Source organism: Oculina patagonica, chromosome 12, assembly GCF_052425735.1.
Source record: "Oculina patagonica isolate OP01 chromosome 12, crgOcupat, whole genome shotgun sequence".
Taxonomy (NCBI): Eukaryota; Metazoa; Cnidaria; class Anthozoa; order Scleractinia; family Oculinidae; genus Oculina; species Oculina patagonica.
In genome coordinates this window covers 11270292-11291676 of record NC_135769.1, presented here as the reverse complement: position 1 = coordinate 11291676, position 21385 = coordinate 11270292, and the positions used below count along the sequence as shown (strand labels likewise).

The following is a 21385-nucleotide window of genomic DNA, read 5'->3' as shown; positions in this document are numbered from 1 at the left end:
TTTTGTTATGTAACGTAAGTCACGTTTGCGGTTTTGTTTGTACAGACACAACTTGATTGATGCCTGTGGATTGACAACCTGATTTTCCGGTTTTAAAATTATTTTGTAGATTCAATTTCAGTTGGAATAAATGGTTTAATCGCGCAACAAGCGTGAATTTTGTGCGTCTTCAAAACATGGCGCCCAACGTGGGGCACTGATTCACGACATTGCCGATTGGGGAAAACATGACATCGACAGAAGGGGATCAAACTGAGCCGAATGAAGATCAACTTCCAAAGGATGATCCACTTCCAAGACTGCGAGCGACGCGTGCCGACAACAAGGGAGTTGTTACAAAGCTCATCGGAAAAGCCAACACGATATTACATGGTGAAAATCCACTCGACCAAAAGGCAAGGAATCAATTGGCGCGAATCGAAAGGATTTTAAAGGAAAAATTAGAATTAATTCATCAATTCGACGAGAAAATCATTGCGGTAGGCAAGGTAGAGGATATCGAAGAGGAAATCGAATTCGCTGAAGATTTAAAAATGCGCGTAATGGATGCGATCGAAGCTATTTCACAAGGAACAACGCCCATTAACCCGCTTAGTTCAAGTGAACCCTCTAACCTCGCTCAAGGATCTCAAGGAACGGACGATGTTTACATTCCTCCTCCACCACCTGGATCGTATTCAGCGAGTCCACCACTACAGCAGCAAAACTCGGGAACTGGAACAGAAACTCCGAAAGTGGCTCGAACAAAATTGCCAAAACTGACACTTCGTAGGTTTAAAGGAGATGTAACACAATTCCGCACCTTCTGGGACACGTTCGAAAGTGCAGTTCATTCTAATCCTGGGTTGACAAACGTCGACAAGTTAAGTGCTACCGACTGGAATTTTCGAGAAAAAAAATTCAAAACTCCTAATTCGCATTTCTTCATATTCAGTCAAAAGAAACCCTTTGGTGAACTATTTACGAAAATGACATTTAAAATTTTCAAAGGGTTTTGATATTTGAGAAAATTGGCAAAAGGTTAAAAGGCCGTTTTCGCGTCCCCGCCGCCATAAAATTTTGTCGAATTTTTGTGGGTATTCAAAACACTCGTACGGAAAGAAGGTTGAACGTATGAAATTTATCTTTGGCAGGTATGCACGGCATTCAATATACTACACAGAAACCTAAAAATATTGCAAAACAATGCAATTAAACAAATCTTTTTTAAAGCCCGAAAATTGGTATTTTGAGCACTTTGGTAAACACTTGAAACAAGGGTAACTTTGGTGGCAAAAATCGTGTCCTGGTACATCGAAATTTGGAATAAAAAATAGATCGGCGTCAAGTACTATTATGGTACTGTAATATATAAAAAATCCAGCCCGGGCAATTGAAAAACCAACCGTTGAGAGAAGTAAACGCATAGTGAATATTTCATGTATTGACTACAAAAGTTGTCACGGTCACGCAACACTAGTAAACACATTTCGATCTGACTTATTCAATGTGTTTTAGTTTTGCTCACTTTGGCTACAGTTTATGCTCGAAAAAATCTTCCTATCTTATGTATTATTTACTGTTTTGTATTCATATAAAAATTAATTTTAGAGGATGGGATAATTGATCTGAACGCAAAAATACAAAGGTCAAGTTTCGTGTCATATTTACCGACTAATTGCCGCTCACACTCGCACTGTGAAAGAAATAAAACAATTCAAAGCGAAATGTCTTCACAAAGTAGTCTCGAAGCGTGTCATATTTTTATCCTGGTTGTTCTGTTTCATTAAATTACTGACTATTTAACACTGGTAAAAGTTATTTTTAGTTCCGGCTGTATCGATTCTGTAAAGTTTTTCGAATACCTCAGTCTGTGTGTCAACAACCTGAATTTTGCAAATACAGTATGTGTTCATAAACAAGATGATGATCTTATCGACAAGCGTATCTATAGCAGAACATTAAAAAATGAAGTAACTGTGTTCAACTGCTTGTATATTTTCCTTTTAAGTGCGGGTCCTCGACTTGATATTATACGCCAGAACTGATACATGTACATGTTTACCAAGAACTGCAAGAACTGGAATTAGATGTCTGTCTGAATGTCTCTTGATTTCCTGTTTAACAATAACAATAAAAAAAAACACTCTTGGCTATAAACCAAACGATACTATACCACCAGCAGCAGCTTACCATACATGTCCAAACATAACAAGTAACGATTCTCAGCTAGTTGAGCAAATACCAAACACATTCGAAAAGGCGATCTCCGCAGCCGTTGTCAGCCGTCGTCACGCTCTCCACTTCGCTCCACTGTTCCCAAGCTGTCTGCCTTTCTCCCGTTTGCAATTTTTACACAGGTTCTCTGTCTTTTTACCGCATTCACAACCAATCTCGACTCACTCTTTGTACCTCCAGACTCTTAAAATCAAATTCCATCGTTTGGATAGCGTGGAAAGAGAAGGTTTTATACGGGTGTTGGGTGGGGGGGGGGGGGGGGTAGGGGGTTAAGGTTTATTTTGTCATTGATCTTAATTTCCCACAAAGTGACTGACCATTACCAGAATTGCAGAAGTAATCGTTACCTTAAGGTTGCTATTTTTAGCGGCTACTTATTTAAGCCATTTTTCTGGGCAAGATTTAGTGACTATTTAATTTAGCGATTTCAGAATTTGTTTTTTTTAAACCAGGCCCTTGTGTGGGAAATGGTCTAGGCAAACTCTCTTTCGAAGAAAAACTGTGGAAGCTACAATTCTTTTGCAATTAACTTGGACTAGCTGTTCCTGTTCCACAAGTGAGGAAAGGGCTCTTTATGTGGTCCTGTTGCAAGAACTTGTCCAGGAATGTAGTTGCATGAATGCGGGACCAAGTTAAAATGCTTTGTGTTCTGTTGCGTCTGTAACTATTAAAAGCAGTGGCGGAACAAGGGGAGAAGCCATTGGGCCCTGGTCCCCATTATTTTTAGGCTAAATCGAGGCCCACGGGACCAAGAAAAATCATCTTCAAGAGCTAATTTCAGGTCAGGATGATTGGGGCCCCCATCTACCTAAAGGTCTGGATCCGCCACTGTTTAGTACACATAAGCTAGCTCCTAATAAATTGTCCAATACTAAGTGTCTCCAAGCTACGTGAGATCCGACAAAGAATTGTGCCAAAGTCTTCCTAACGTTGTGTGGCCCTCTGCATTTAATCGTCCCACATATCCTAAAATAAGGCAAGGGGCAAACCTTTAAATACTGAGAAGTGGAGACAGGAAATGATTTCCGACCAATTTTTTTCTGCAAGGTTGGTCCTTTTCTTCTCTCTACTACAAGGTTTTTTGTCGCTGTTTTTTTTTTAAGTTAAACCTCTCTTCCTGAATTCCTGTCCACCTCAGTATCTGAGGGCTGAGGGCCAACACTTAGCTAGTTCCCAGGCTGCTGTCAGTACAACATACCTCAAGGGTGCAATTTTTAACGGCTTCTAATTTTAGTGATTTGAGCGAGTAGCACGAAAATCCTTAATCGCTAAATTAAGTACCCCCTAAAATTAGTCTTCGTCAAATTAAATACTCGTTAAATTTTAGTACCTCCCTCCCCCCTCCCCAAAGGAAAATAAATTAATCATAGTCGACATCAAGAATTCTTTTATGATATGGATATCGAAATTTTGTTCTTTCTGACAATGCCGTCTAGTGATTCTGTTCTTTTACTGAACATTTATTTCCATCTTAGCTATTACTTTATGAAATACTGGTTTACACTGGGTATTTTTTTTTTTCTAGGGCCTGCTGTTTTTTTTTTAATCTGAAAATCGCTAAATTACATTGTCGCTAAATCTTGCTAAAAAAAATCGCTAAAATTACTACCATCTTAAACCTTAAGGTAACTGATTACACCAGGTAATCTGGTCAGTCACTTCGTGGGAATTAAGATCAATGACAAAATAAACCTTCACAGTGCGAGTGTGAGCGGCAATTAGTCGGTAAATATGACACGAAACTTGACCTTTGTATTTTTGCGTTCAGATCAATTATCCCATCCTCTAAAATTAATTTTTATATGAATACAAAACAGTAAATAATACATAAGATAGGTAGATTTTTTCGAGCATAAACTGTAGCCAAAGTGAGCAAAACTAAAACACATTGAATAAGTCAGATCGAAATGTGTTTACTAGTGTTGCGTGACCGTGACAACTTTTGTAGTCAATACATGAAATATTCACTATGCGTTTACTTCTCTCAACGGTTGGTTTTTCAATTGCCCGGGCTGGATTTTTTATATGTTACAGTACCATAATAGTACTTGACGCCGATCTATTTTTTATTCCAAATTTCGATGTACCAGGACACGATTTTTGCCACCAAAGTTACCCTTGTTTCAAGTGTTTACCAAAGTGCTCAAAATACCAATTTTCGGGCTTTAAAAAAGATCTGTTTATTTGCATCGTTTTGCAATATTTTTAGGTTTCTGTGTAGTATATTGGATGCCCCGTATACCTGCCAAAGATAAATTTCATACGTTTAACCTTCTTTCCGTACGAGTGTTTTGAATACCCACAAAAATTCGACAAAATTTTATAGCGGCGGAGACGCGAAAACGGCCTTTTAACCTTTTGCCAATTTTCTCAAATATCAAAACCCTTTGAAAATTTTAAATGTCATTTTCGTAAATAGTTCACCAAAGGGTTTCTTTTGACTGAATATAAAGAAATGCGAATTAGGAGTTTTGAATTTTTTATCTCGAAAATTCCAGTCGGTAGCACTTAAGCTATCTTTGTCATAGTACCCGCTCTTGTTGTACTAGCCGCAGAGGTCTGGACCGAGTCTTGTACACATGTAGCTAAACATGGCGGACATGTTGCCTTGATAAGAGAGCCAATTGCGACAAACGTGTTCTTAACAGCTCTGAACCAGTGTACGTATGGAACTCAAGAAAGCACATCTGGGAACAGGGCAGAGTCTTCAACCGCCCGAACCCCCAAAGAGAACCAAGAACATATATCATTGAAATGAATGGCAAACTGTTCCAGAGAACAAGAGAGCACCTGCGACCGAAGGGTACCAACGAGGGACCACCCATACCTACATGTAGATTGGAAAAGAATCCAGCGCCTACATTTCCCAGACCTACCTCTGGGGCAGCGCTTGGTCAAGAGTCACTCACCAAACAAGCAGCTACAACACCGACTAGTGTGAGTAGCAATCCTGTGACACCGGCAACTCTAATGGAGGACGCCAACCCAGTCATTCCTACTTCAACAGAAAAGACCTCAGAGAGTCCAGCTAAACCAAAACCAGAAGATGAAGTCATCGTTGTTCGAGGTGGAAACATTTCCTTCCAGCCAAAAAGCCAAGTGACGAGATCTGGGCGGCAGACGCAGGTCCCAGCCAAATTTAAGGACGGAGAACACTTTGTTGAAATGACACTTAATTCTGTTCTCTTGAAGTAACATTCAGTAATGATCCTAGTAGCCATTAATTGGCTAAGTAGGCTTAGGAGCACTTGTTTGCTCTTTATTTGTTGTTGTTATGGTTAAAATGACATTATTGCATAAGGCTGGCAGGACATTTATTATGCATTGAACCGAAACTGTCTACTTTTATGTACAGTTAGTTATGTTACTATCTCATCACATTTTGTAATCCTAGTTTTGATTAGTTTTCAAGGAGGGGGATGTCATAGTACCCGCTCTTGTTGTACTAGCCGCAGAGGACTGGACCGAGTCTTGTACACATGTAGCTAAACATGGCGGCCATGTTGCCTTGATTCAAGAATTAAACCTTCGAATATGTACTATTTCAATCTTGTTTCATCATTAGAAGGTAGTGCATCACGCGCGATTGAAGGTTTGCCAGTAACAGAGGAAAACTACGAGTCAGCAGTGGACATCTTGAAAAAGAGATTCGGCAAACCGCAACAGCTTATTTCCGCTCATATGGAAGAGCTTCTTAAACTGAACATCTGTACGGTGGATAAACCAGGCCAACTTCGTTTTCTGTACGACAAAATAAGCGTAAACATCAGGGGACTTGAAGCTCTGGGAGTCAAGTCGGATCAGTATGGCAGCTTGCTTATTCCAATCATTATGGCGAAACTTCCTGCCGAAATTCGCGTACAAATGGCGAGAAATACGTCTCAAGACGTTTGGGAAATCGAGTCCTTGCTTGATCATATACAAAGTGAAATTGAAGCGAGAGAGATTAGCGAGAAGATAAAGGCCGCGACCGAGCAAGTTAAGCGTCCACCGCCCCCCAAACCTCCGTTACCGACAGCTGGAGCCTTTTTTGGTGCCACTTCAAAGCCAGAATCGACTGTTCCCAAATGCGTTTACTGCACTGAAAGACATTTCTCAGCGTCTTGCAACAAGGTAACACATATCAACGCCAGAAGAGACATTCTTAGACGCGACAAAAGGTGTTTTATGTGTTTGAAGAAGGGACATTTAGTTGATCAGTGCGACAAGAGTTGTAGAAATTGCAAGCGAAGACATCATCAATCGATTTGTCAAGCCCAATCACCCGGTGAACCACTGAATTCTCAGCCACCAACTCCCAAGGAAAATTCGCCTCAAAGCGAACCGGAGACACAAGTTCAAAATCATAGTAACGCCACACGAGTCAACACGGCTAATGCAGAAACCCCAACAACTCTGACTGAGTTAACAACTTCGACGTCCAGTAACAAGGGAAGTGTTTTGTTGCAAACGGCCACTGCGATCGCCACAAACGACGAGGGAACAAAATCGACCACAATCCGTGTATTATTCGACAATGGCAGCCAGCGGTCGTACGTTACAGATAATCTGCGATCAAGGTTACAACTGAAGCCTCTACAAAAGGTAACGCTCAACCTTAACACATTTGGAAAAGCAAGGTACAAGAAGCGGAATTGTGATGTGGTGAATTTACAAATACGAAAGTCTTCAGGAAGCGATGATGCCATTAACATTTCTGCTCTGACATTCCCCGTTTCCCCGTTATTTGTTCGCCTCTACCTGGCAAGGTCTCGGTAAACTACCCGCATTTGGATGGATTGGAGCTAGCGGATGAGCCGTATGATGCCGAAGGTTCGATTGATATGCTGATCGGCTGCGATTATTACTGGGATTTTGTAACGGGGGAGACAAGACGAGGAGACGAAGGTCCTATTGCCGCAAAAAGCAAACTCGGTTGGCTGCTGTCCGGTCCAGTCAATGGAACACTCGATCGAAGTTATGTTTCGCATTCAAATTTAATAATCGAAGGCCATGACGCTCTATTTGCCCGAAACGAAGACGACGTTCTCACGAACACTCTAAAGGACTTTTGGGAGACTGAAGCAGTTGGCATTAAGGATTTGGCTCAACCTGAAACCGAAACCGACGAATCATTCAAAATCGATGTTGCATGGAGCGGAGACCGATACGAAGTCAAATTACCGTGGAAAGAAGATTGTTTGCCGCTATCCTCCGACAACTATCTGTTGTGCGAATCTCGACTAAGATCTTTACATCACAAGCCGCGCAAAGACCCGGAGTTATTAGCAGAATATGACAAAATCATTCAGGACCAGTTATCCAAGGGGATAATCGAGAAAGTGCCGAACGAAGATTCAAACGAGAAAAATGCTGCGCAAAGTCATTATTTGCCTCATCATGCAGTCGTAAGAAAGGATCGTGAAACTACGAAGGTTCGAATTGTGTACGATGGGTCAGCGAAATCTGGTAAACAAGAGAAGTCACTCAACGATTGCCTTGAAACTGGGCCAAATCACATTCCACATGTTTTCAATATGCTAGCGAACTTTCGGAAAAACCCTGTCGGTATCACAGCTGACATTGAAAAGGCCTTCCTTATGGTGGGAATGCAAGAGGATCATCGAGAATTTCTTCGATTTTTATGGTTTGGAAACCCAACTTCCGATAAGTCGCAGATTGTACAATACAAGTTCACACGACTGGTGTTTGGGTTACGCCCCTCGCCTGCTATTTTAGGTGCGACAATCTTGCATCACTTGCAGCTCAACAAACAAAGTGACCCCGAAATCTCTGTACGTGGACGACCTGTTAACGGGGGAGTCAGACGAAGAAAGAGGTCTCGCTGTTTACAAGAGATGCAAGAAAGTTATGTCAAGTGGAGGATTCAATCTCAGAAAGTGGCGATCCAATTCGAGAAAATTACAAATGGAAATTGCGAAATTTTAAAGTTCACAAGGATCGTCAAACACACAACAGGAAGTCATGAATGTCAACAAAGAAGATGACGAATCATTCGCTAAATCGAGTGTTGGTTGTGACGCAGCGACTTCTGACAACGATGATACAGTGATTAAGGCCCCGTTTACACGGGTCCGGACAAATTTTTGCACGGACAAAAACTTGCACGGTTCCACCTTGCGTTTACACGGGACCGGCGGAACTGGACGAATTTTTGAACGGCTAAGTGTGCAAGTTTGGGACCTGAAAAAAGAAGGTCAACTTTTTGACCGGCACGGTTCCATATTTCGTACGGACTCGTGTAAACACCCGAACCGTGCAACTTTTTGCTCAGTTAGCGCTGTTAAGGCCTGAAATCTAGTTATGTTTTGCCTGGTTGCTTATCGAAAATGAAAGATTTTGTTCCATTTTGGTAAATTTAAGATAAAAGAAGCAAAAACGTAGATTGCAGATAGGAGGAGACGAGCGGCAGCAGCATGCATCGCTATTTTGGCCGGATTAGCTAGGCTTTTGCAGTACACGTTGCTGCAAATGGCTATTGTTTCCGATCTTCTTCATCAATCGAGGCATCTTACACATTTGAATTTCTTGGTAAGCATGTACAGCTTACGAAACAACCAACCGAGGAAAAAGTCACGGGCCAGAAAGCCAAAGCCAAAGTTTTTGTCTGCCGCCTTGTTTTATTTATCGCGTACTGCATCAGCTGCAACATGATTGGCTTAAAACATTAGCACGGGTCCGGACAAATTTTTGCACGGACGAATTTTGTACCTGGACCGCCTGTTTACATGGATCCGTGCAAATTTTGTTACAGATTGCAGTGGTATTTACACGGAACCGTGCAAATTTTAGACCAGTCGCGGCATTTGAATGGCTTTTTTACGTGTCTGTTGTGATTGGTTATCGCTAATGTTTTAAGCCAATCATGTTGCAGCTAATGCAGCACGCGGCAAATCAAACATGGCGGCAGAAGCGGCAGACAAGAACTTAACGTGGTCTGATGAAGAAATTAATATAGACTACAAAGCAAGAAAAGCAGGGGAAGGAGTTTCCTTGTTTGTCGTAAGCTATACATACTGACCAAGAAATTCAATCGTTTACGTTGCCTCGATCGATGAAGATGGGAAACAATGGCCATTTGCAGCAACGTGTTCGACAAAAGCCCAGCTAATCCCGCCAAAATAGCGATGCAGGCTGCCGCCGCTCGTCTTCTCATATCTGTGAACTGCTTTCTGGTTTTCTTTTGCCTCAAATTTTTAAATTTTTAAAACAAAATGTTACAAAATAGGGGCATAATGCAACAAAATGTTTCATTTTTGCTAAGCAACCAGGCAAAATATAACTAGATTCCAGGCCTTAACCGCGCTATCTGTGAAAACAGTTGCACGGTTCGGGTGTTTACACGAGTCCGTACGAAATATGGAACCGTGCCGGTCAAAAATTTGACCTGCTTTTTTCAAGTCCCAAACTTGCACACTTAGCCGTTCAAAAATTCGTCCAGTTCCGCCGGTCCCGTGTAAACGCAAGGTGGAACCGTGCAAGTTTTTGTCCGTGCAAAAATTTGTCCGGACCCGTGTAAACGAGGCCTAAAATTCTAGGTATGAACTGGAACACTCTCACTGACGAAATGTTCTTCAGTTTTTCCGACCTTTGCTCATTTGCGAGTTCACTTCCTCTCACCAAGCAATCTGTTCTCAAGGTTACGGCCAAGATCTTCGACCCCATGGGCTTTTTGACGCCTCTGACAATAGAGATGAAGATCTTGTTTCAAGAACTTTGTATCAACAAAACAAATTGGGACGAGGAATTACAAGGAACTTTGCTTAACCGATGGAAATCGTTTCTCCAAGATCTGAAGTGCATTGACAGCTATCGTATTCCTCGATGCTATTTCTCGCGACAACCTGTAACCATTCAGATACATGGCTTCAGTGATGCTTCAGAACGCGCCTACGCCGCGGTGGTTTACATTCGAAACACGTACAGCGATGGTCGAGTCGAAGTTAAATTGGTCGCTTCAAAATCGAGAGTTTCTCCTATCAAAAGGCAGACAATTCCTCGATTGGAGTTACTAGGGCATTAATTTTGGCCCGGCTTGTTAACAAGTTAAAGTCTGTTGGAGCTGAATACCCTACCGTTCTCTGGAGTGATTCTGCAACCGCTCTTTGCTGGATCAAAAATGAAAGAGTATGGAAGCAGTACATCGGTCAAAGAGTAGAAGAAATTCGACGTTTAACTCCCAAAGATTTATGGAGGCACTGTCCAGGAGAATTAAATCCTGCCGATCTACCCTCACGAGGACTATCAGCGAAAGAACTTTCTGACAGCAATACATGGTGGAACGGTCCGAGTTTTCTTTATCGACCCGAGACTGAATGGCCCGAAATCTCTCAGACGGAACCATTGAACGAAGAAATTTTACAGGAAGCAGTCAAAAACGTACCAGATGTAACACATTTGCTTGTTACCACTGCCTGCGATAAACTCAACCCGAAGGTTGACCAGATAATCGACATTGGGCGGTTCAGCAACGTAACAAAATTATTTCGAGTAACCGCATATGTAATCAAGTTCATCAACAAACTCAAGAACCGAACACTTGAAAACTGGAGAGAAAAGTTCGAAGATTTAACAACCGCCGAATTGAAGAACGCCAAGAATCTGTGGTTACAATCGGTTCAAGCTTCGTCATTCGCTAATGAACTTGCTTTCTTAACGCGAAAGGATCCGAAATTAACGCCACCTACACGTGTTTCACAGTTTGGACTGTTTCTCGACGACGATGGAATTATCAAGTGCAAGGGACGGATCACAAATGCTCCTCTATCGGTTTCTACAAAAACTGCGATACTTTTACCACCCAAGCATGCCTTCACCAATCTCACTGTAAAACACATTCACGATTTAGTCAAGCATTTTGGGATAAGGAACACGCTTACAACCCTACGAGAACGGTTTTGGGTTCTACTCGGTCGGGAGACAGTCGTCACTGCGTCGTCTGCCGACGTTTCGATGCAGCTCCATGCAAACCACCACCGTTCGCTGACCTTCCAAACACCCGAGTCTCAGACGACCCACCTTTTACTCATGTTGGACTCGACTTCGCTGGGCCATTCTACGTAAAGGAAAATGCCCATAACGCTGAATGTATCAAGGTTCACGTATGTTTATTTACATGCGCTTCAACGCGTGCAGTGCACTTAGAGTTGACCCGCGGACTTGGAGTCCAAGATTTCCTTCTGTCTTTCAGAAAATTCACCAGCAGAAAGGGACTTCCAGCTAATCTTCAATCTGACAACGCTAAAACGTTCAAGTCCGCAGCAAGGACATTCGAAAATTAGTACGATCACCGGAAGTTTGGCGATATTTGACCAACAATCAAATCACGTGGAACTTTTATCGTGGAAAAGGCGCCGTGGTGGGGAGGCTACTGGGAAAGGCTCGTTCGCAGCGTAAAGTCTCCTATTCAAAAGACCATTGGAAGGTCTACCCTCACCTACGATGAGCTGAGTACGCTGTTAACTGAAATAGAAGGGCTGATCAACGCAAGACCGTTGACGTATGTGTACGACGACGAGGATTCCATCTCATATCACTTAACGCCATCGGATTTGATTTATGGTCGAAGAGTTACAACAACCCCGAATAGTCAACACTTCGAAATCACCAGTACCTACGATTCCCTGACGAAGAGACTTAAACATCATAGACATTTGCTGGGACAATTCACTCGCCAGTGGAGAAATGAATATTTAACGAGTTTAAGAGAACATGCTATCAAGAACGCACGGCTAAATGGAGACAATAGCGTTACAGGAGTCAAAGTTGGGGACATTGTTATTCTCAAAAATGACAGCGTTCGTCGAAGTTTCTGGAAGCTGGCGAAAATAGAGGAATTGCACCCTGGCCGAGATGGAAAAGTGCGAGCAGTTTCAGTTAAAGTTACGGGCACAAATAGCAGTTCAATTCAACGATTACGACGACCCATTCAACATGTGGTTCCGCTCGAGGTGAAATCTTGAACTGAACTGAGAAGCTTAAATGTTACTGTGTACAGATATCTCAGAGAATTCGCAGAAACCTGGCTGCCAGGTTTTCGCTTGAACTCGGGCGCAGCCCGAGTTCAAGCCTAGCCAGCAACCTTAACTTGAGGGGGCTTGACGTCAACCGTGGTATGGGGACCTTGCCTAGGCCTTGGGCTTTCTGCTGGTGTCCAGCTGGGGGGTAGCCGTCAAAAGCTGGGGGAGGGGAGGGTGTCACTTTCGACCGCTGGGCCTAGCTTGGTTCAGGCCCCTTTGAGAAATTTTGTGTGAACTTGGAATGCACCTGTGTAGTCTGTGAATATTTTGAATGACACCGGTGCAGGCTTCCCTGTGTAGAAGGCACCCGGCCGGTGTTGCAGCTGCCAGCTGGGCTCCTGGGGTGACAACCTTCTAGCCTGGGGGGAGGCCTGGGGAATTTTACTAGCCCCGGGCTGTTTTGGACCTTGGGCGCCAGGTTCTTGGAAAATCGAACAGATATTGGGGGCCCTAAAGCTACCGACTGGTGCCCCCAACTCCCGGGTTGCACTTTGGCTGCATGTCTGGGCCCCCGGCTAGTGGATTTGGCTTCCCGGAGCGTTTCTGGCCGCAGTCACGTATTGATAACGGGCCAACATTCATTAATGTACACCTTTTTTCATTATTTCGCTTGTTCACTGAACGAAACATTTTTACGTGTGACATGGTCTTGAATCGAATTAAAACCGGAATCCTAAACATTGCAGTTAAATAGTGAAAAAAGGTGGTTACAAAGTTGTCGGTACTATTAGGCAATTTCAAAATCCCAATGCGTACTTTCGGAATCTTTAATCTTTTGTAAAGCTAGTTTGGCACGCATATTGATTGTTTTGATCGGCATATCAAAAACGAAAAAATAACCTGTTTATTATAAAATTTAACAAAGTGGAAACCCCAGTGCGTCTTTTCGGGACCTTTCTCCTGTTGTTAAGTGTGTGTCTAGAAAAAAACATTTGTTTTTCTTCAGCGTATTCTTATTGTTTTAAGCCACTATTAATACCTCGCCCATGTGAAAAAATAAGCCGGTTATTTTTAGGCACCTCGGGAATATGTGATTTATTCACCTCGGGCTGCGCCCTCGGTGAATAAATCGCATATTCCCTCGTTGCCTAAAAATAACCCTTACATATTATATTATATTATATTTTTGTTTATTTCAGATCTTTCTTTTTTGCTTTTTTTGCTAAACCATTCCATGAATAAACTACTGCTACTTAAACTACTGTGACGATTTTTTACGGGTCGTAAAAGTTTAAGTTCAGGTAGTGATGTTTCCCATCGCTTAGGGTAGAGGAAGCTGAGGCTAGTGACGTCATCCCATCATTTTGAACTTGCGTTTTGGAAAGCTGCGGAGAAATACTGGATGTGCAATTTCAATGTCTTGGCAATTGAAGATATTGTCTGTTGGTTTAAAAGTACTAAGCAATATCTAGTAAGCGCTGTTGATATGATTTAGCATTTGCTCAGTCTATGTATATGTTATGATACAATTTTCACTCTTGTACAATTTGGTGTTTTTATATTAATTATCAGAACCACGTTGTACTAAGTGTAAAATGGAACCACAATATATATATATATACACTTAACTAGTATATAGCCTTAGCCAAAGAGAATGAGAGAATCAAAGAGTTCAAACTTTGGCTCTCGTTTGATCTGAAAACTCTCGCACGCTCTCTGTGACTGTCGTGCGCTTTTGGCAACGCTCGTGCGCTCTCGGCGATTCTCATGCGCTCTCGGAGTCTCGGTAACACTCGTGCGCTTTAGGCGACTCTCGTTAACTCCCAGCAGCTCTCATTAACAATTCCCAAACCCCCTTTAAATAGCAAATCGAAGTCTAGAAACTCTAATGAGGGCGTCTTTTTTCTCCTCTTGTTGTTGTTCAGTTGAATGGCGCAAGATTGGCGTGAAACGTAATAAAAAAATATCAGCACATGGCTTGAAACGTCTTACTGGTATTTAATTTCGTACTCGTACTCCGATCTAACGCTCGCTAATGATCCAAACCACAATTTCACTTGCTTAACAACACCCAACCCCACCCTACCCCGTGACAGAGAAATCAATATTTAACAAACATTTTGCCTTGCGTCTGTTCAGATATGGATCACAGATAAAGTCAAAATGCGGTAAAAACAAGAAAAAAAGTGGTTCACGAGACGAAGTCGGGAGCAAGAAAAAAATGTAACTGCGGGAACCATAACAGTGCTATAAAGATCGAAACCGAAAACTAAAACCGAAAACCGCAATGGATATCAGCAACTTTAGAAACCGAAACTTTGAACCGAGAATTCGTTTTCAAAAACAAACAAAACCGTTAAACCGATCGAAACTTTGCGAAGTCCCTTCTCTATTTTCATCATGTAGTTACTCACCAGTTTCTTAAGCACTCGCCAGCAAGCCAGGACACCTTACTGCGAAATGTTGATCCCTGAGTCAGGATTAGAGCAGACCGCAGAACACTTGACGGACTCCTAATTTCACGATCACATGCATTTCACATGAACGGAGTAACATCAACTGAATGCTTACGTGAGATTACGAATGCGACTGAGGTCATTGAATGACGTCACGAATAATTGTACTAGGCCCAGACCCCTTTGAATGGTTCTGCACGACAATTATAGTACTGTGATATGTGGCCTTGTTTACCGCAATTAAAGCAAAGAGGATTTCCAGAACGAGTACGAAAACCTCTCGTCGGAAAACCTTGACCAAAACGCTGACTTGCCTTGGTCTAGAAGCGGAATTTCCCATTAATTCCTGAAACTCTTCTCTGATAATTTGCTTCATGTCAGATTTGTTGACATAAGAGCCTCCTCGGTCTTTGTCTTTTCAGTTAACAGCTCTCGAGAGTTCATCTAAAATCTTAGCCGAAACTTTCTTAGGGTCAACCTCCGCTCGTTTCCCCAAACTAATCAATACTGGCTCTTTAAGCTTTGCAAAATTTTCTGCTGACTCTAAATTCTCTGGTTGTTGCAAAACTACATACTCGCGAATTTCAAGGAGGAAACCCTGCACGAAATAATGGGTCCACTCACTCTCAGGTAAATTTAACTTCGCGCGATGTGTCCGAAGACTGTAAGAATAGTCAGCAACGGTTTATTTTTCTAACTGGCGGCGTTGAGTGAGAGTCCGGCTAATGCGCCTCTCGCTAGCACCAGAGGCGAAATGCGTTATCATCTGCTGCGATAACTCATTAAAATTCATTTCTTCCGGTGTAGGCAAAGTCTTAGACTTCAAATAAAGAGGAAGCCCTAACGCCAAATTTTCTTCAGTCCAGCCATTTAATAGAGCAGCTCCCTTGTAATTGCTAATGAATTCATGTACATCCTCGCACTCATCTCCTCGGGAAATCGGAAAAGTAACTGACGACTTAATATTGCAAGTTCTGCTTGGCTGCGCAACTGGCCAACTTCGTCTTCCTTCGGAGTAAAAACAGGCACAAAAGAATTGTCTTCACTCTCTGAATTAATACTTTCTGAGGACAATCTACTGAACTCCTCGTCTGAACTTTCGCGATCTTCACTATCTTCACTATTCTTAAGACCTTCACGATTTCCACCGCGAGATTCCAGACTTTCACGATTTTGACTAGACTGGCTTACTCTCGGCACGACGTTCTCATAAACTAATTCTTCCTCGGAATCAGAGCTATGATCACCAGCACAAAAAGAAAAAGATCTCCTGCTTGCCTCACTAGGGGTAGGAATAGCGCTTAGTGGATGTCTCTGAAACCCAGACCTAGGAGACCTAACCGAATTCAACAAAGTAGAAAATAAAGATCCCCTGTAGATTGTTGAATGGAAGGTGAAGGGGGAGGCCATTCATTCGGTAAAGAGGTCCCGCGGAATATTCATGGAATGGTTTAGCAAAAAGAGCAAAAAAGAAAGATCTGAAATAATAAAAATAGCATAAATCTAGCACCACAACAGAGCATAAAAATCAGGCAAAAAACCGTACTCAAGCCTACTTCTCTGACTAAAAAGCAGTTACAAGATACCTTCTCTAGCTATACACATTTCATAGATTTGTTATTAAATTAATAACCTCTGCGCTCACAGCATTGTATATTGATAAACAGTTTGGGAATTAAAGTGATACTGACCGAAATGTGTAGGTTGGTCGCCTGAGTATGGCACAATATTGCGAGGATTACTTTGACTGTTTCATGTCTGGGCTTTCAGTGCAGTTTTCCCGATTAAGTGGTCAATTTGCTTGTTAACCTGTATTAGCACCTTCGGAAGTTTCGCTGGTGTTCGGACAATCCGAAGTTTTGGTCTAGGCTGGAAAAGTGGGTACAAGTTGTTTCGTCGCCTTCGGGCGACCTGCACTATTTACAAGACTCTTCAGCATTGGCCAAAGAAGACAATAGACAAAGAACAGAAACAACGCCGCTAGCCCTAATAACCATAGACTAAGGTACAGGTTAAACACGAACGAATACAAATTGAGCTTTTTAAGTGGAGAGGGTTAACTGGTCGCGTTCGTCCACCAATACAGAACTGCTTTCGTGTGTAATTCGTCTCATGGTGGTGATAGTTTTGAAATAATATTACAGCTCTTGTTGGTGTTTCTAAGGTAAGTCAGTCTTTTCCAGGTTTTCATGATCATCTCATCTGGTATTCTGTATTTGCCTGCGTTTACAATCTGTGCAGCCCTCCTGTTGTTGTGTCTTTAGATACTGGTACCACTTTTAAATATAGGCGTGTCAGTTTGGTTAAGTTGTAATATTTCGCTACAAACATTAACAAAAATAGCGCAAGGAACGGACAAGATTTTCCCGTAAAAGTTTATGTTTTGGGGTTGAAATTTATTCATTTTGTCAGTATTTAACTCAAGCTTTTTTTACATGTAAATTTATGCGATCACAATGTACTTCTTCAACGGGTTAAACCCACGACCATCGTCGACCGTTCATAGAATGAAATATGCGGATATCTGTTCGCCAAATAATGGAATTGACATTCAAGAGTTCGTTCAATGTGAAATAAAATACATGTTTCAGCTCAATGACTTAGAAAACATCAATGCTTCCATTCTTTTTAAATGGGGTAAGTAAACATCCATTAGCTTAATCTTGCTGTATATGCACGAAACTGGAAAAAAATTGATATAAGCCCGCGTTTGGGTAGCAAAACAGTCAGTGATTTATGTAATCGAAGCTTTCCATTGGTACAAAATTACTTCAATCTTTGCTAGTTAAAAAAAATACATTTCGTTACTTTTACAGTCGCAAGCGTGTGACATTTTTGAAACTTTACATGACAAGTTCAAATTCAAATAAAAATTTCTGTAATAGCCGAAGGCTATTACACGTCGACTTTAAAGTGCAGCTAGCCCCAAAAACGTTCTTGGTTAATAAAAGTTATCGTATTTTGAGTTTTTCTTCGCAAGAATTTTTCGATTTGGTTAAGTCCTCAATTTCTATAATCAAATGTTTTACATTTTTGTCAGTTTCCAAATATATGGTTTCCGACGCAGAGTGTTTATGAATCGCCGGTCTTGTTGTTCTTATTTATGTTCTTACGCTAAATCTTTTACAGACCTTATTATTCAACGACTCCGCAGATAAGTTACATTAGGCGTGTAAAATCATCCAAATGAATTTCTTGCTAGCTAGTCTCGGTTTGAAGACCTTTTGGATGATCTTAGATGATTTTCTTGACACTGGAGTTTTCTTCTACCATCCCATTGGAAACAGTGGGTTTTATTTCCCCGAGACGCTTAACATTGAGGGTCGAGATATATTCTTCTTTGAGTCAAACGAAATTTTTGCGCGTACAAATAATTGTTATAATTCAAATGTTGACTCCCGAATACCAACAAAACAATGAATAAGAGTTTAGCGTTTTTCCACAACTTCGACATTGCTTCGCGTTCACACCGAGGTCTCGAGTCGTACGTGCACGTCCTGTAATGTTCGATGAAAGCCCAGACATATACTTATACGTCCAAGTAATGTTCGATGAAAGCCCAGACATATACTTATTAAGTACCTGTTGTTTATTAAAGCATATCATGCTTTTGAATGATAACAAATAAATGGGTAGATAGTAAAGAGTGTCGGTTTGATAACCGTAATGGCGTGTCAATCAGTGCTATTACACAAACAACGACAAGCTATGGCCATAACTTGATCTTGTTTGAACTTTTCCCTCCCTCCCACCCTTGCCCTTTCCATTTACGCTTCCAACTCACTAAAGCGCGATTTCATATCTCCATCTCTTATAAGCGAGCGTGAAAGGGGCTGTCGCGAATTCTATGCTATTTCATGTGTCTGGGCTTTCAATGTAGTTCTTCTAATTGAGGGGTCAATTTCCGTGTTAACTCGGAGGCCTTCGCTGGTGTTCGGATAATCCAAAGTCCTGGTCAAAGCTGGAGAAATGGGTACTTCTTCTGTCCCGTTGGGGCGACCTGCACCATTTTCAAGGTGCTTCAGCACTGGCCAAACAAAACAATAGACAAAGGAGAGAAACAACGGCGCTAGCCCTAACAACCATTGAGGTGCACATAAAACACGAAATGAACGAATGAAAAGAGAGCTTGTAACGTGGTGCAGGCTAACTGCTCGAGTTCGTCCGTCAATACAGAACTGCTTTCGTGTGTAATTCAACTCTTGAGTAATGATGGTTTCAAAACAACTTTACAGTTCTTGTTGGTGTTTGTAAGGTTAGTAAGTTATTTCCAGGTTTTTGCTTCATCTGGTATTCTGTGTTTGCTTGCGTCTACAATGTGGACACCCTTCTGTCGTTATGTTTAGATACTGCCACAACTTTTTTATTAGCTTGTCACTTTGGCACAATTTTAATACTTCTCCACAAACATAAAAAGGCGAGAAAGGCGGACAAGAGTTAACCACAAAAGTATAAGTTTCGGGGTAAAATGTATTCATTTGGTCACTATTTAGCTCAAGTTTTTTTTTTTACATGTAAATTTATGCGAACACTATGTACTTCTTCAAAAAGAGTAGTTTAATATTTATGCCCATCAATAACAAAAACTTAGCGATGCTTCCATGCCTCGTTTAATACATTTTGCTAACCCTGGTATAAAGAGGCGAATTTCTTACAATTTGTAAGATCAGCCATAATAAAGAAAATTTGTTTCCTCACATTTCAAATTCCACTTGTATCGTTGCTATAGGATACTGAAAGAACAATGTGATATTTCATGCCGCTTTCTTTCTTTGCGCTATTAGATTCGCTCAAGTTTTTACATAAAAAATTCACAAATGTGCAAATTAAGGAATTCTAAAAGTGCCTATCTTAAACAATTTCACGCTTAAAGATTTCTCTAAATCTTTTCGCCTACCTTTTGGCCAAACGAAGTTTTGTGTCTCCAGGCAGAATGCGCGTTATCAGCAATGAAAGTCGCTCAAGTTTTTACATATTTTATTTCATAACGTTTAATTCTTTTCATAATTCACTAGGGTGGCTTGGAGACGAAGTCTGCAAAATTACAACCATAACTTCACATGCATAGCTTCTAAAATGTTTCAATTTCGCCTGGTACGCTATGTTGTTGTCGAGAAGCCCATGTCCTCTGTCCTTACTGGGGATACTTCGCACATTGTAAGGAAATTGCCAAGCCCTTGTTTTCTGAAGCTAACAACATTAAGCCTATTAAAAGTGTAAACGGGCGTTCTCTGGTTTAAAAAGTTAAGAAAAATATGAGCTTTCGGCTATTTTACTATAGCCTTTAACGAATGTATAAAAGAGAAAGCGCGTGGTTGGAAATATATGCAAGGCCGGGGTGTGAAAAGATTAAAAACTAAAATACAATAGAAGTGTAATAAGCTAAAAAAGGACAAAAACAGACAAATTAAGAATTACAATAAGATAGAATATTGTCTTGGTAACGGTTTGGAATTATTGGCAGTGTTCGAAACCCAGGGATGTGTCAAATGGTTCGGCCCATTTGAAGAACATGGACACTAATTCTTTTTTTTTGGGGGGGGGGGGGCGGGGAGTAGTCGGGGCTGACTTCGCATGTCTTCCCTATATCCGCGGATTGACTGAACCTCTCACCAGGTTACTTCGTAAAAATGACATCCGTGTAGTAAGCAAACCAGCTAAAACCCTGCAACAAGAATTCCCTTCTCCTAAGTTCTAACCATGCTTGGCAAAATAATTACTCAATTTACTTTGATGGCGCTACCGTGATAGACAAAGGCAATTACCGTATTCGAAGAACACTAGAATCTTGGCACACTGCCAAAACCGTCGGCGCAGACAAGAATTCCAAACCGTTACCAAGACAATATTCTATCTTATTGTAATTCTTAATTTGTCTGTTTTGTCTTTTTTTAGCTTTTTACAATTCTATTGTATTTTAGTTTTTAATATTTTCACACCCTCCCTTGCATATATTTCCAACCACGCGCTTTCTTTTTTTTTACATTTGTTAAAGGCTATAGTAAAATAGCCGAAAGCTCATATTTTTCTTAACTTTTTAAACCAGAGAACGCCCGTTTACACTTTTAATATGTCTTATCCTGGTTACAGTTAAATTTTTAACATTAAGCCTCTTTATGACTGTCACAGGACTTTTTCGTTTTTTTCACGCCACACAGTGTGAGAACTGAAACTGAAACAGAACTGAAAATTGAACAGAACTGAAAATTGACGAGCAATGCAGAAATGCTTTTATCAGGAGTTACGACTTTCACGTGTTTCTACGAGAAATATTGTGAGATAAACTAATGATAAAGCCAGGATTCGAGCCAAGATTCGAGCCAGGATTCGAAGTTTAGGTATCCTATATTGTCAGTTTTAGCTCAACTTTAGTTACATGTACCAATTTGGGACTTCTTGAAATTACATGGTCGGTATAGGCGACATTGCGAAGTAAAAAAACTGTTACCTTCATTCATTGCACCGTATTGGAAATACTCTGCAATTCAATAACAATACGCCCAATTTCAGCTGTTCAGTTGAAGCGAATAGGCTTAATTACTAAATGCGCGCGCTTCAAGTTCGGCGAACGCAAAGGGTTGTTATTTTTGTAGCAGTTTGTCAGTCGGTCATCATCCGTTTCTCTGAAAGACGCTCATTGTTTATAATATAGATTCACATCTTTACACGACAGAAGGTAGGTGGTTTTAATACACCATTCCAAATATGACGAATTTAATAGCCTAACCGGAACTAAAATCGTTTCCTCGAGAC

The 21385-nt window shown here is 41.2% G+C and overlaps 3 protein-coding genes across 5 annotated transcripts; all 3 read left to right on the top strand.

Moving 5' to 3' along the window:
- Positions 1-224: 224 nt before the first annotated feature.
- Positions 225-9469, top strand: LOC144632354 (uncharacterized). Of its 3 annotated transcripts, XR_013566890.1 has the most exons (3): positions 225-867; positions 5630-9152; positions 9320-9468. XR_013566890.1 is itself a non-coding variant. In XM_078490982.1 (2 exons), exon 2 carries the CDS (start codon positions 5752-5754, stop codon positions 6973-6975), a length of 1224 nt encoding a protein of 407 aa, XP_078347108.1. In that variant the 5' UTR covers positions 225-867; positions 5630-5751; the 3' UTR covers positions 6976-9469. The 3 variants fall into 3 exon arrangements, 2 of the variants coding, with proteins under 2 accessions (XP_078347108.1, XP_078347109.1); XM_078490982.1 differs by having other exon boundaries at positions 5630-9469; XM_078490983.1 differs by lacking the exon at positions 225-867 and adding an exon at positions 4726-4774 and having other exon boundaries at positions 5675-9469.
- LOC144633406 (uncharacterized) lies at positions 7041-8204 on the top strand. Its single transcript, XM_078492283.1, has one exon. It carries the CDS (start codon positions 7041-7043, stop codon positions 8202-8204), a length of 1164 nt encoding a protein of 387 aa, XP_078348409.1.
- On the top strand, positions 9118-12179 carry LOC144633405 (uncharacterized). The gene is made up of 3 exons (XM_078492282.1): positions 9118-9219; positions 10204-11043; positions 11568-12179. The coding sequence occupies exons 1-3, from the start codon at positions 9118-9120 to the stop codon at positions 12177-12179; spliced, it is 1554 nt and encodes a 517-aa protein (XP_078348408.1).
- The last annotated feature ends 9206 nt before the right edge of the window (positions 12180-21385 follow it).